The sequence below is a fragment of the Pongo abelii genome, chromosome 23, assembly GCF_028885655.2.
Source record: "Pongo abelii isolate AG06213 chromosome 23, NHGRI_mPonAbe1-v2.0_pri, whole genome shotgun sequence".
Classification (NCBI taxonomy): Eukaryota; Metazoa; Chordata; class Mammalia; order Primates; family Hominidae; genus Pongo; species Pongo abelii.
The window spans coordinates 27,458,220-27,472,836 of NC_085929.1; the positions used below are offsets into that span (position 1 = coordinate 27,458,220).

The 14,617-nt window shown below is 56.8% G+C and overlaps 1 protein-coding gene across 7 annotated transcripts in view; it reads right to left on the minus strand.

Annotated features, from left to right (window-relative positions):
- Positions 1-50: 50 nt before the first annotated feature.
- Positions 51-14,617, minus strand: part of MED15 (mediator complex subunit 15) — an 84,449-nt gene continuing 69,882 nt past the window's right edge. For 3 of the 7 annotated variants that reach the window (XM_024239618.3, XM_024239616.3, XM_054542940.2), the window contains 10 exons: positions 12,455-12,574; positions 4,955-5,091; positions 4,735-4,862; positions 4,409-4,543; positions 4,265-4,328; positions 3,222-3,288; positions 2,604-2,764; positions 2,352-2,518; positions 1,820-1,918; positions 51-1,107 (listed from right to left, as the gene is read on the minus strand). In XM_024239618.3, coding sequence (XP_024095386.2) covers positions 971-1,107; positions 1,820-1,918; positions 2,352-2,518; positions 2,604-2,764; positions 3,222-3,288; positions 4,265-4,328; positions 4,409-4,543; positions 4,735-4,862; positions 4,955-5,091; positions 12,455-12,574 — 1,215 coding nt within the window. In that variant the 3' untranslated portion in view covers positions 51-970. 7 annotated transcript variants of the gene reach the window in all.

Sequence of the window (14,617 nt, forward strand, 5' to 3'; positions counted from 1 at the left end):
CAGCGAGCTCAGATTCATGGAGAAGGGGACACAGTGATGAACAACTGACAAACACAGGAATAATAAATTTATTATAATCACAGATGGTGGGGTAGTGCACATAAAAAGGGGGGACCTCTTCTCAGCAGAGGGCTGCTGGCCGGTGCCCAGAGTGGCAGGCAACATAGGGAGGCGCTCCCTGCATGGCCCCGGCCTGCTGCCAGGCCCACTCTCTCTGGGTGGCTCAGTGTGTGGTGCTCTAAGGACACGGGTCCTGAGGGCCTTGCTCTTCATCCTTCACAGTGGGGATACGGCCCTCATGCCAGCGGCACGGGGTGCCGGCAGCAGGATCCCCAACGCCCCTGCTCCCTGGGTGCCCCACGGTGCTCAGCAGGAATGCCGTGAGGGCTGAGGCCCGGCTGGTGGCGGGGAGCCAGCAGCGCATATGGGCCAGCCCTCCCTCCAAAAGGCAGCCTGTGCCCTGGACTTGGGGGCTTCCCCAGAGGGTGCCCTACCTGCCCAAAGCAGCGTAGCCTGAACCCAAAACTGTGACCAGAGAATCCCATGTGTGTTTTAAGGGTTTCCTATGTCCTCTGTGTTCTCCTATAGGAACGAGTAGGGGTGTGTCTAGCACACACGAGACGCTCTAACAACACCCTGAGTGCACCCTCACGCTGCTGAGATGGACCTGGACCGTGGACAGGCCACAGTGAGAGCAGCCCAAGGATCGCATCTGGCTCCTTGGAGGAAGTCACATGGAGGGCCTTCTGTAAGAAGTCGGCCAACACCCCCCAAGCAGCCCGCTCCACTGCGCCTATCCCAGTTCTGTACAGGTGTGGGATTTCGTTTGGCAGGTCCCCAAGGCAGAAGATAAAAGCAGGAAAGCTAACCTAAACCCAGGCTCTCTAAGGAAGCCAACACCTAGAAGTGCCTGACACGAGGCGTGTGTCCTTGGCCCCGATGAGGCTGCGGGCCATCCCTGCAGTCTTGGCTAGGCGGCTGAGAGGCAGGCCTGGTGGACGCTCTGGGCCCAAGTGTTGAGCAAGGCGGTGACCGAGTGCTTGTCTGGGAGCTGCAGCAGCCTGGAGGTCATGCAGCGGTGCACCGACTGGAGGAAGGGGTTGGCGTCTGCAACAGAGCAGCAGGCGTGAACCTAAGGTGGCCGGTGCTGTGCTCGCTCCTGGCATACCCGGCAGTGCTCTGGGAAGGGGTAGCCCCAGGAGCGGGCCGAAGCACCAGGAGGTGATACGTCCTGCACGCTGCCCGGCCTTCGGGCTCTCCTCCCAGAGCCTCATCGTCAGTGAAGAACTGAATCTAAACAGGATCTAGGGCTCTGCCTCTAACAACCTTGGGGACCCAGCCCAGCTCTGCTGTGTGCCAGCTCTGGGCTCAGGGAGACTGCCCCTTGTCACCGTGGTTCTCTCTGGAGCCACATCACCCAAATGGGGCCCTGTGTGCCCAAGCTACCGGTGGAACCTGTCAGCCCTGCCAAGGTAGTGGCCTCTGGGAAGCTAGTGGCCTCTGGGAAGAGCGGGGACTGTCCTTGAGCCATGGGCTTACTCACCCCTCACCCACTGAACACAAACACCCCGGACAGCTGATGTGACACAAGTTGAAGGGGCGAAGGAACACAGTGGGAGCAGAGACCCTTCTCTCTCAGGCGACCACTGGAAAACCGGCTCCTGTCTGTGCAGGAGGAGCCAGAAGAGGGGAGGGAGGGGCCTGAGCTGGGGAGGGGCAGGAGCGCACAGAGGCTGTCCCTGCTGCAATGGAAGCCTGGTTTTGCACAATGACCCCTGCTTGCCCTGGGTCCCCAGACAGCTCCTCTGGGTCTACCCACCGTACTGCCACTGCCGGTCGATCCACAGTGGGCTTTGGGCAGGATAGTCAGCGGGCACACTGAGCTCCAGTGGTGGCACACTCGGGAGGTCCTTGTCATCTGCAACACAGAAGGCTCTATCTGTGACCTGGACAAGCCCCGGCCTTCCCTGCCTCACAGCCCTGCTCTGGAACAGGACTCTTCACACCCTGGGAGGTTCTGGTGAAGCTTGTGGCAAAACCTGGAGGAGGTCTCTCTGACTCTCAGATTTCCAAACGTGAAGCCTGGAGTGCCCTGCATCGATGGGTGCCCAGAGGTCCTGCCTACCACCTCCCTAGGGCCCAGGCAAGCAGAGCCACATCTGTGTTGGGGAGGTGAGAGTGTGCGGGCTCTGGCAGTGGGGACTGAGGCATGGCCAGGCTTTCTGAGGCCTGGTGGGGCGTGAACACAGGGTGGGTTCTGGGCGCTGTGCCCTCTGGCTCGGACGGCAGAGTCCTGGGGCTACGGTCAGGGCCTGCTTTCTCACGCCAGCCCTGGCCCTCTGGACACTCACCCAGCTTGCAGATCAGGTGGACAGTGCCATTGTTGCTGCAGTGAGAAGGGTCCAGGTTTACCAGGAACTTGGGGTCCAGCCTGGCCACCTCGCCCTGGAGCACACTGGGGATGCTCTGCCGCTCATCATCCTCAAGCCTGCGCTTCCGGGTGCACACCACTGGGGCCCTGGGGAGGCGGCATGGTGACCACACTGGGCACATGTGGCCCAGGGCTGGCCGCCCTCCGCAAAGCCCAGCCCAGCTGGACATACGTGATGGGTGGGCCGTGAATGGCGGTCATGGCTGGAACGAATGTGCGGTACAGGGAATGGTTGAAGACAGGTGAGCGGATGTTGGCCAGGACGGCATCCAGGAGCGGCTGGCATAGGTACTGCTGTTTGGTCGGTGGCACCGGGGGCGGTGGGGGAGTGGGCTGGAGGCAGGATGGGCACGGTCAGCAGCCCGGGACCCGAGGGTTCCCCATTTAGGGGGCCTTCACACCCCAGGCCCGTCGTCACTCACAGTCAGATTCCCGAGGCCTCTCTCACAGCCTCCACCCTTGTGCAGACAATGTTGGCTGATCCTGGGAATCAGCCAACATCCCCACAGCCTATCCTCCCTACAGTCTATCCTCAGCCTATCCTCCCTACAGTCCCTGCCTCCTCTGAACCGGGTGGAGGAGGCACCCACGGGGGCCGTAAACAGAGGGTGACTTCTCCCATGTTCCCACCCAGCACAGCAGACCTGGCCTGGAAGCCTCGTGGGCAGGGTCCAAGGTCAGGCCCGGCCCCCGCCCAGATGCCCTGACCTTGAAGGCCCCTCTCAGCGGCACTCCCAGGAGCTCTTAGGGGAGCCCTGGTTCCCCTAGGGGTGTCTGGCATCCCACTCACCACCGCCATGTCATTCTTGAGTTTCTCCAGGGCGATCTCACACTTTTGCAAGGTCTTCAGGGGACACCTGCAGAGAGAGAGGACTTGGGCTGACCTCTGTGCTGAAAGAGTGGAAGACATGGCAGTTCTCAGGCTCAGGATCCCAACTACTGCCACTGGGCCTCGGCCATCAGAAACCTCTGCAGGAGCTCCTACCAGTTGACCAGCTGTTCCCAGACCCAGAGTTGAAGGCAGGCAGCCCTCAACCCCAGGAGCGGCTTGTCCCTGGTTGGCAGAGTGAGGCGATGGGTCAAGAGAAGGGACAGTGGACAGGCCCCTGATCAGGCTGGGAATGCCTCATTCTCATGTAGGCCAGTCCCTGCCCCGCTCATCCCTATAACCCTAACAAAGCATCAACCCATGAAGGCCGGAGGACCACCCAGTAGTGACTGGCATTCTATCCAGACAAGCAGAACAGAGAGATCCTTCTAGACAGGGGTTGGGGGATAGCCTGAGTTGAGGTGAAAGGGAGGTATATGCCAATGCCCATGCAGTTTGGAGGTACTGTCCGAGCTCTGATCCTCACAGCAGCCTGTGGCCAGCGGCCCTGCCTTCCACCTGCTTCTCACCAGCGCCATCTTGTTTCATTTTCATGACAACACACATGGGCTACAAATGGGGTAACTGAGATGCAGTCGCCTGCCCATGGTCACCGGCAAGTCAGGGGCAGAACTCCAGGTCAGGCTCAGGCCCATCAGGGCCAGCTGATGATCAGGCCACTGCAAGCTGGGACCCTGGCTGCTGGCTGGATGAGGTCTGGCTGTGATGGCCCAGCATGAGGGCCACAGCAGCAGCCAGGAGTAGGGCAAAGGCTGGGCACGGGCCAAGATGAAGCCTGGGCTTGAAGCCCCAGCACACACCAGAGTGGAGCCTTGGAGGCCTCTGGCCAGGGCCCAAAGAGCTGCCTGGTGCCTTTGTTAAACCCACATCATCACCGAGTGCCTATCCATGGCTGGGCTATCCGTGCCCTTGTGGACCCTCCGTGGGCTGTGGGCAAAGCTCACCGCTTCGAGGGGTCTGTCAGAATGTCCAGAAGGCTCTTCATCTTACTCAGGTCCTTTTTTCTGTCTGGGACAGAAGAGGGTACACTAAGACACAAGCCCGGCGGTGTCCCCAGGGTGCAGGCTCGTGCCCTGGCTGCAGCCTACCTTCGTTCTTGTCGATCTTGTTGATCATGCGGCGTAGGGGCTCGATGTACTTGGACAGTTGCTTCAGCTTGTCCAGGTACTGCTGTTCCTCAGCCTGGCTGGAGCCAGCTGGGCTCATGACAGAGCTGGGGTTCACTGCAGGACACAGGCGGGTGAGGCCACAGCCCTCGACCCTCAGGTGGGGAACTTGAGCTCTGAGGGCCCCAGAGCTCACACACCCAGTATAAGCTGAGGCCTCATAAAGGTGAGGGGTGACCTCAGCACCTCAACCCACCAGGCCGAGTACAGGTCACACGACGGGGCCGTGGACCCCAGGCCCAACTTACCAGGTGTGTTTAAAGGTCCAGGTGAGGGGACACTGAAGTTCTGTGGGGTCCGCGCCGTCACTGGGCTCTGGGAGGGCTGCGGTGAGGGGCTAGGCAGGAAGCTACTGGGGGACGGGGCAGGGCCAGAGCTGCAGCCAAGTGAGAGAAACGTGTGAGCTGGGGTCCAGGCAGGGCCGGCCTCAAGGGCCAGGTGGGGAGGGGCACCCCAGGCCAGGCCTACCTGACGTTGGAGTTGGGCTGTGAGCTGGGCTGGCCGGGCTGCGGGGACGGCTGGGGGGGTGGGGGCATCGACTGCGGGGTCTGCACCTGCTGGCCCGGTGACGGCGAGGACAGCATGGGGAGGCTGCTCTGGCTGACCTGGAAGTGGAGGGGCTCAGCCGGCGCGCTGCCACACGCCCGCCCGCCTCCACACCACCTGCCCACCGCACGCATAGGCCCGTCCTCCCGCACAGCCTCACCACACACCTGTGTCTTCATCCAAATGCCACCTGGACACACACACAGGCACACTCCCCGAGCCTGGCACACAGCATGAGGTGACCAACGGGCTGGCGGGGGGGCCCAGGCAGGGCAGCCCTTGCTCCTTGGCCAGGGGCCCACAGGGACACAGGCTTTGAGGGCTGTGTCGTGGGAGTGTGAGGAAAAGGGCAGTCTGGGAGGAAATGCCCTCGGCTGGCACTAGCCTGGCCTTCCCTGACACGCCTGCCTGTCCTGTGACATGCTCCTCTGTGGGTCGGTGAGGACCCTGCTCTGCTGACCAGTGGGACCGTCTTCCCACATGCTTCCACAAGCCCCCGCAGCCCCCAGGCTGACTGCACCAAGGACAAGCCCGGTGGCTACGGCCATCTGTTGTGGTTAACACATGCAGCTGCGGGGCTGGTCCCAGGCTGTGTCCCACCTGGACCTGCTTAATTGGAGTGAGGTGGCCCAGGGAGCCACACACACACACCCATGGTGGCACTTGCATCGGCCCACACCAGCGCCCCTGGGAGAGGCGAGCTACTCAGTGTCAGACGCCTGGGCCCAGAGCCTGGTTCTGCCATGCAGGTGTGCACCTGAGTCCTCTGAGGCCCTGTGTGTATGCAGAGCAAGGCTGCTGCTCTGCTCCCCAGGCCTTGCTGGCCACGACACAAATAAGATCAATCACCCCAGTGTCTGCACCAGGGACACCACTGTCTTCATCCGTAAACTCTAGGGATGAAACCACACCACCCAGGCATCAGGGATAAGCATGTGTGAAACACCCACACCTTCCTGGAGTGGAGCACAGATGGCGGCTTTGATGGGGAGGACAGCTGCCTGCCAGCCCTGGGCGTCTGGCCTCCCCTAGAGGGACTCTCAGCAAAGAGGTATGCCTTGTCATACTGGGGGAACCCTGAAGGCCCTGTTACATTTCCCACACCCTAGTCAACCCCCTGCATGCCGAGCATCCCCTCATAGCCTGCCTAGGAGCCAGGCCCCTGGACCATCCATTTCCGTAGACCAACTCAGTGCTTCTCCTGGGGCACTCTGGCCATGAACGCCTGTCTGGGGCCACGGCTCACACCACCCCCCAAGCATCTCCACCACAGTGCTGTGAGTACTGGGATAGGACAGCTGCTTTCTAAGCTCCTTAAATTGGGGACCAGGCCCAGAGCCCACAAACAGAATGCTGCCCTCCTCACCACCCCATCAAGCAGCAGAGGGCAGGGTGGCACTGCCCTTTCAGCACCACATGGACCAAGCTCCTGGAGCGAAATGCTCTTTCTGTCTTGCCTGTTCCATGGGGTGTGTCTGACAGTGCTGCAAGGGATGCTGGGTGCAGGCCGCTCCTGAACCACGTGTGCTGGGAGACCAGGGGGTCGGGGGCTAAGGCACAGGGCGTGACCACAACAGGGCACTTCCAGCACGGCTGGGTCAGAGGTCCCTATCCAAAGCCACTGGCCCAGTGGGACATCAACCGATGGAATGGACTGTTCCCACTGCTTTGTGGTCAAGACACCTCTGCCTGGGAGAGGAGGGGCAGAGTGCAGGAGCCCCAGCCTCGGCCTGCCGGGCCTCATCACTCTACCTAATGGAGCAAAATGGCTCGTGGTGATTCTCACAAAGGTTAGCAAGGTCAGAAACGGGGACTGATGTGACTTCATTTGCTAAATGCTGAGTTGAACAAGTACAGAGGTTTCTCCCACCAAAGTCCTGTGCATTCACGGTGCTGGGGTGCACAGAGCCCTAGCTGAAGGGGAGTGAGGGCATGTCCCAGACACCGGAACACATGTTCTAGACTCATCCAGGTGTCAACAAAATCCCAAGGCCAGAAAATTCCATACAGAGAACCACAGACGGCACCGAGGAGTGGGAAGCAAAGACTCTGGGCCCCATGCTCAGCCCAACTCTGCCTTTCCTGACACATGCCTGACTTGCTGCTACTCTCTACCTGCACCCCAGAAAGCTGTCTCACAAGCTCACCTCTCTTCCTGCTTGAAGGTCAGGGCCCCTCCCCTCGCCTCTCCCTGACTGCCTCTTCCAGAGAGGCGCCTGTGCCTGAGCAGCTGCCCCTTCTAGAAGATGGTCAGCTCTTTTCTGCGGCCTAAAGCTCAGCGCTTCTCTCAGGAGTAAGGCAGCTGCAGGCTAGGCAGAGGCTGCCAAGCAGGGAAGGCCACCACACAGCCCTCATTGCCACTCAAGAGTTCTCATCTGCTCTCGAACCTCAGGAGGCCCAGCACCCACTTTGGCCCTGAAGCGGCAATCTCACCAGCCACGCCCGTGGGGCCTCCAAGCACCCACCCAGAACTTAGGTCTATCTCAGTTCTTCAGCTGACCCAGGCCAGGGCAGCTGGTGGCCAGCAGAGCCCACAGGATGGGAGACAGGGAGATTTCTAGTGGGAAGAAAAACAAACGAAGGGCACCCTTTCATTTCCAAGAGCACGACAGCAGGAAGCCAGGCCCTGTGCCCAGGTGTCAGTAGTGGACAGTCCAAGTCCAGCACCTGGGATGAGAAGCAGTCCCCCAAAGACTCATCTGAAGACAGAACTGGCTCTAGGGAGGCAGCCAGAGAGGTCGGGCACTGGTGTGTCACAGCTAGCAAAGGCCCCAGGACAAGAATGTCACACCTCCTAGGGAAGGAGCTTCTGAGTGCACACCACCTGTCACCTGTGTGTCATAGGTTGGGAACAGGGAGCTCAGAGGGAAGTGACTTGCTCAAGGTCACCCTAGTGATGAAGGGAGCTCAGGCACGCTCAACATCAACACCCCAGCAACAATGGCATGAACTGCATTTCTGGGAAAGGGACCCACACAGCAGCCTGGGGCTGAAGGCAGGTGGACACCGAGTGGGCCAGAGAGGGGGTGGGAGGGCAGAAAGGCTGGTCCAGGGAGCTCCATCCCACAGAGGAACCCTCAGGCAAGGCTGGTGGCACTGCGCGCTCCCCACCCCCGCCCCCACATACTGGGAACCGTTCCTTGCTCCTGGCTCCAGCACTCAGTGCGTCCCCTGGAGGCACTCCCCAGGGTGCAGTGGAACACGGGTCTCACCCTGGCAGCTGGCAGCCAGCAGAGCCCAGAGGATGGGAGGCAGGGAGATTTCTAGTGGGAAGAAAAACAAATGAAGGGCACCCATTCATTTCCAAGAGCACGAGAGCAGGAAGCCAGGCCCTGTGCCCAGGTATCAGTGGTGGGCAGTCCAAGTCCAGCACCTGGGATGAGAAGCAGCCCCCCAAAGACTCATCCAAAGATAGGCTCTAGGCTCTAGGGAGGCAGCCAGAGAGGCAAGAAAGAAACCTCCCAGTCCTTGGGCTCCTGTCAGGTCTGGGATTGGAGCAGGGAACGGGGAGGCAACAGTGCCTCTCTAGTCAAAGGACAAGCCCCTAGTGAGGAAGACACTGCCTGCTGACACCTGCCAAGGGAGGATTGTGGCATGGGCCATGCCACCCCCTGGGCCCCCGTGCTGGGCACCGTGTCCAGAATGCACCCAGCACAGAATCCTGCTTGGACCTGGTAGCCTGAGTCGGTGAGGCATGCCCACCATAACAGGAAGATGCAGCCATGAGTCAAGACAGAGGGAAGGAGCCTGGGCCCTGCCCTCTGGAGAAGAGCCCATGGGGCACGTACGTTCCCACTCTTTCAGCTCCACCTGTTTTCTTGGACCCAATTTGTTGCCACAAGGAAAGAACAAGAGCAGATGGGCAGTGTAGTCTCCAGACTGTGTCCTGCTGACTGCTGAGGGCAGGTGCCTGGAGGGACAGTGGCCACAGGATGGCCACCTGGACACACTGGAGACAGCAGGTTCTGGCTCTTGAGAGCTCAGATGGGACACAGTGGGGCAATTCCTGGTGAGATCAACAGATACGGTCCTGAGATAAGCTCTCTTTTCTCGGAAGGGACTGGATTGAAAGATACTGACACAAAAGCAGCAGCACACCTCTGGAGCCACCTGGTGTGGGCAGGTGAATGCCCTTGGTACACAGGGCCCAGCATGCCTCACGTCCCCAAGGCTGGCCCACAGCCAGGTGTGGGAGGCTGTACCCGGGAGCCTGGTACTGCAGCCCGACGTAGAGGGCTGAGCTGGGGGAGGGCCCTCTGTGGAGAAGGCCAGGACCAGAGAGGGCTGCAGAGCAGCTGCCTGGGCAGTAGGGAGGCTTCCACTCCAGGTTGTCCCTCTATTCGCTTTTCTCCCTCCCTCAACTCCTGTCAGTTTCCTTTCTTGCAGCTAACAAACATGAACAAACCTGCTTTAAAAACACAGAACAAGGCTGGGCACAGTGGTTCACGCCTGTAATCTCAACACTTTTGGAGACCGAGGCGGGTGGATCACCTAAGGTTAGGAGTTCAAACCAGCCTGGCCAACATGGTGAAACCCCATCCCTACTAAAAATACAACAATTAGCCAGATGTGGTGGCGGGCGCCTGTAGTCCCAGCTACTCGAGAGGCTGAGGCAGGAGAATTGCTTGAAGCTGGGAGGTGGAGGTTGCAGTGAGCCAAGAGTGCGCCACTGCACTCCTGCCTGGGGGACAAGTGCGAGACTCTGTCTCAAAAAAAGAAAAACAAACAAACAGTAACAACGACAACAAAATAACAGAACAAAACCAGAACCTTGCCCCAGTTCTGTGCCTTCCTTCCTCTTTCCATAAATCCCGTGGCTTTTGTCTACTGCCGGGACAGGGAATACTTTCTAAATGCTGCTGCATTTTTCCTCAGTGAACAACCCCAAAGGTTCAGGGGTGTGCCCCTCACTGCCAGCGCGAATGGGTGGAACCTGGTGACTAAATCTGTGTGCAGTTAGCAAGCATCTCCCCATGACAGCGCTCTCACCCCACACAGCGCGATGAGGACAAACCAGAATTCTCCATGGCATTTATTCCAAGGCACTAACTTTTTCAGCTTCATCATATATTTCTCTATCCTTCCTCTGCTCCACCTTACCTCCTTGCCTTTGGGGGTTGGAAGCTTCTAGAGAGAGTGAGACCTATTAGCTGGCATAACTCAGGGCAGACTTAATCTAAGGGCCACGGAAGGCTGGGGAGGGAAAGACTGAGTGGGTTTGGGAACTGGTGGGAAGAAGGGAGGGAGGGGCTGCCTGTGAGAAATCTTGGTGGAAACACCAGCAGCTGGGTGTGGGGAGTGGCCAGCCCACAACAGAGTATGGGCAAGCCAAAGCCCAGGACAGAGCCCGGTCTTGTGGGGGCATGGAGGGAGCCCACCCAGGAATGCCCAGTAAACAAGAAGGAGGAGCCAGGTCATCAGCCCAGCAGGAAGGGGAGTGAGGAGTTTCCAGAAGAATCCTGCCGAGAGGTCAAGGCGTAAGGGTTTCACTTGAGCCCTCGATCCTGACTTGGTGGCTCCCTGGGGGCACTCTCAGTCTGTAAAAGGGGCTAAATGCTTGAACTATGACCTGCTGCAACAAGAAACAGTGAGGCTCTGTACACAAAGAGCTTAGCTCAAGGCCTGGCACGTATCGCACACTGAAAACATTGGGGACTTTTTGTGTTTATAAAAATCCGTCCTACATGCTGCTACTAAAAGTCATTCCTCCACATACAACAACCCAACCTGATGCTGTGAACCCAGTGGATACTGAGCCAGAGGCTACGGGAAAGGAGGAGAAGCAGTTTTAGCAGACAAGAGCGCAGAACCCAAAGGGGTCTGGTCAAGGAGACACCAGCAGCATGTGAGCAGGTCGTGGAGCTCACAGCCTCCAGGCCATGAGGAACTGCACCCTGGCTTCTGCCCACACTGGCTTCCTTTCCACCACAGCCACACAACCTACTTCCTCACCCCCAACTTCTGCTCCTCTGGAGAGCTCTTTCACCAAAGCCTTTCTACCAGCAGATTCCAGGCACTTCCTCCCGCTGTAATTCAACAACTACTAAAAAGGAAGTCCCTGCCAAAGAACCTAAGTTCCAGTCAGTAACTATGTGAATGGCACATCTGGGGTAACCCAGGGGGTTAGTATGCAGGGAAGGCAAAAGCTGAACAAGCCCCAGTGGGGGCCCAGGCCACTTTCTTGGCAGTGTGTGGTGTGTGGCACCGGGCTTGGGGCCATATGGACCAAGGGCCATCCTGGCTCAGCCTCCACTTCTTCCTCTGTAGAACAGAGCTGCAGAGACGCCACTGCACAAGCCAGGGTGGTGGCAGTGCCTGCACCTGGGTGTTCAGGGATGGGCAGGGACCACTGTCTGCTAGGATTATAGAGGCATTGCCCCTAAAACAGAAACTGAATTGTAAAGTTCTTTTGGCAAATTTGAGGTTTTCACGACAAACCCACTAAAATGGAAAGCCTGTATGATGAGAGAACTTCAGCATAATTTTATTCTCAGAATCTTAGCACAGTGCCTGGCACACAGAATGCATGTGGTAAAACTATTTGTTAAAAAAAATGACTATGCCATGGAGTAATTCCAAATTTCATACAATAAAAGAAGCCGGGAATTCCTCTCTCTGAAAAGCATAATGTACACAGAAGTCTACCTCTACCTAGAAAGGGGATGTGTGTTACAAATTACACACTCTACACATCAAACTCTACAACAGCATGGCCCGATACCACTTTGGCCACACTGGCCACGTTCTGGAGTCTGTGCTGTCCGCTGCAGCAGCCACTAGCTTCCCTGTGGGCAAATGAGGGCTTAAAATTATTTGGTGTGACTGAAGAACTGCATTTTTTCATTTTATTTAATTTTAGTTGACTTTTAGGTTTTTTTTTCCATTTTTAAAATATATATATATTTATATATATTTTTTCCATTAAAAAATGTATATAATTAATTGGAGATAGTATGTCGCTATGTGAACCAGGCTGGTCTCAAACTCCTGGCCTCAAGTGATCCTCCCATCTTGGCCTCCCGAGGTGTTGGGATTATAGCCATGAGCCCTTGTGCCCGGCCTAATTTTAGTTAATTTAAATGTAAACAGCCACACATGCTTAGTGGCTACACTATTAGATAGCACAGCTCTAGAAAGCAAAACTTTTGCTTAGCTTCTGTTTTATTTTTACCATGAAAATGCGTACAGTATAACTATTTTAAGCTGAAAAGACCCAGATATTTATTCATATCCTCTCAAGAAGCACAAGCTGGGCTTGGCTTCATTTGAAAAAAAAAAAAAAAAAAGGGACTGTGGGTTTGGCACTCTGAAAGCCACCATAAAAGAAGTCACCAGTGATGATAATGACAGGTGCGCTTTACAAAGGCGCTCAGAGGACGCCCCGAGCTCCCAGCCGTGCCCTGGGCGCTGCCCCGTAAATACCTGTGCCATGGGCTGTCTGCCCAAAGGGATGGAGCTTGACGGGACGGTGGACACAGCGGTGGTGGGCGGGAACCGGGCTCTTATGTGCATCCCACCTTGGGCCAAGGCTTCCGTGATCATCTTTGAGGACAGAGGGACAACAGACAAGGTGATCGCAACAAAGAAACTCAGTGCCTGGGCAGGTGGAGAGGGCACGTGTAGCCTCTGCAAGAAGGAGCACCAGGGCGAGGAAACCTTGGGCAGCTCAGGGCAGCCTGGGAGGGGAGGCCACCCACATGTTCAAGCCCACAGCACTTCCAGGTCTGTCTGGGCATTGGGAATATAGAAGATTTGCCAAGAATGCTGCTTCCAGACCTTTCTATTCTACTGGCTGCTCTCCTGCACTGGTGTCCTCAACACACTTCTGAACACACCTCGCTAACAGATCAGAATCCTATAGCCCACAGACATCAGAGCCAGACCTTGAGGGCCTGAGCTGGTGTTTCTGGAGACCAGGCTCCTGGGGACAGACGTCAAGAGTACATTCCACCAAAGCCTGTGATGAGAACACTCGACTCCTACTGAACCATGAGCTCAGTTAAGCCTGCTCACAGCATCCTTCCTTCTCAGTGGCACACCTCTTACAGCCTGAACCCAAATCATCCTCCTCTCCTCCTCCAGGCCTGAGGCTGATGGTCCTGGTATCTATCAAGGAACTGGTTTTCTTTCATAATAAAAATGGGCAAAGGTGAGCAACAGAAGCCTGGGGGGACTGCTTGGCAGGCCTCCGCCCTGACGAGGAAGTTCACCTCCACAGGGATGCGAGTCAGGAACTCCAGCATGAGCCAGGACCATTCCCCTCATCAATGGACACTTCTTGAACTACAAAGGCAGCAGGGCAGCTGAGCACTGTTGTGGGCCCAGGCCCGACCACTGTTGCTCTGGGTTCTGAGTTGGGGGTAGAGCCCGAGTCTCGTCCCTGGAGAGCAGGGCCTACAGGCACTTAGGACGGTAACAAACTAGAACAAAACACGCCAGGCTCAGAAAGAAAGGAGGACTGATCCACAGAAAAACAACACATCTCATGGTGGGAGGCTGTGCTCTGGGTCCCAAGCTCCAGGAGGTGCTGCCAGCCTTCGGTGCAGGCAGCGACGGGTGCCAGTAACAGAGCTCCAGCAGGAGAGTGGCTGCAGGGAGACCTGCGGCCTCACACACATGGCCCACACTCACAATCATGGGCACACACAGGAGGCACTAGAAGCTGGGGTGACATGGCATAGCAGATGCCAACCAGAACCTCACTCGTTCCTCCTGTAGCCAGAGCAACAAATGAACTAACTGGGGGTGAGAAACAAAGAAGCAATCCCAATGGGGTAAGAGTCTATTTACCACTACCTGCAGCACTTCGGAGGAGCCCGTCTGAGAGTGCAGCAGTGCTCAACGGCACTCGTTCCACAAGGGAGAAAAGCCTGGAAGTAAGTCAGATGGTATGAGAGAAGCAAACTTTTTTCCAGGAAGAGAAAAACAAACAAAAAAACACAAGGAATGCAAAGCTTAAGTCTAATGTACTGCTGACTGATGCTCTCATAACTGAGAACTGATAAGGAAAGCCCAATTTCTTTCAACCCAAACGCACCAGTTATGTTTACTGGATCAGATGAGCCAGGCAGCTATCAACATTTCACTACTTCCCAACACACATCTACCCAGAGAGGAATCCAAAAAACCTCTCCCCCACCCCCAGGTCTGACTCTCCCCACTGCAGTCACTGTGCAGAAGGGTCCAGCAAAAAGAGAGAGGGTCCTCCAGGGTGGCCAAGGCTTCAGTAGAGCAGCTGCGAATCAGCAATGCCACATACATGTCCATAATGGGAGTCTGTCTTAGATAATTCTTTGTGACTTGTAAATTAGAGTTTGGTTTTCACATACTAAAAGAATAGAAAGTTAAACGACAAAGGTATAGGGACTGTTTGAAAATGAGATGCATGGCCAGGCACTGTGGCTTATGCCTGTAATTCCAGCACTTTGGGAGGCCAAAGCGAGCACATCTCTTAAGGCCAGGAGTTCAAGACCAGCCTGGCCAACATGACGAAATCCCGTCTCTACTAAAAACACAAAATTAGCTGGGCATGGTGGCACATGCCTGTAATCCCAGCTACTTGGGAGGCTGAGGCAGGAGAATCTC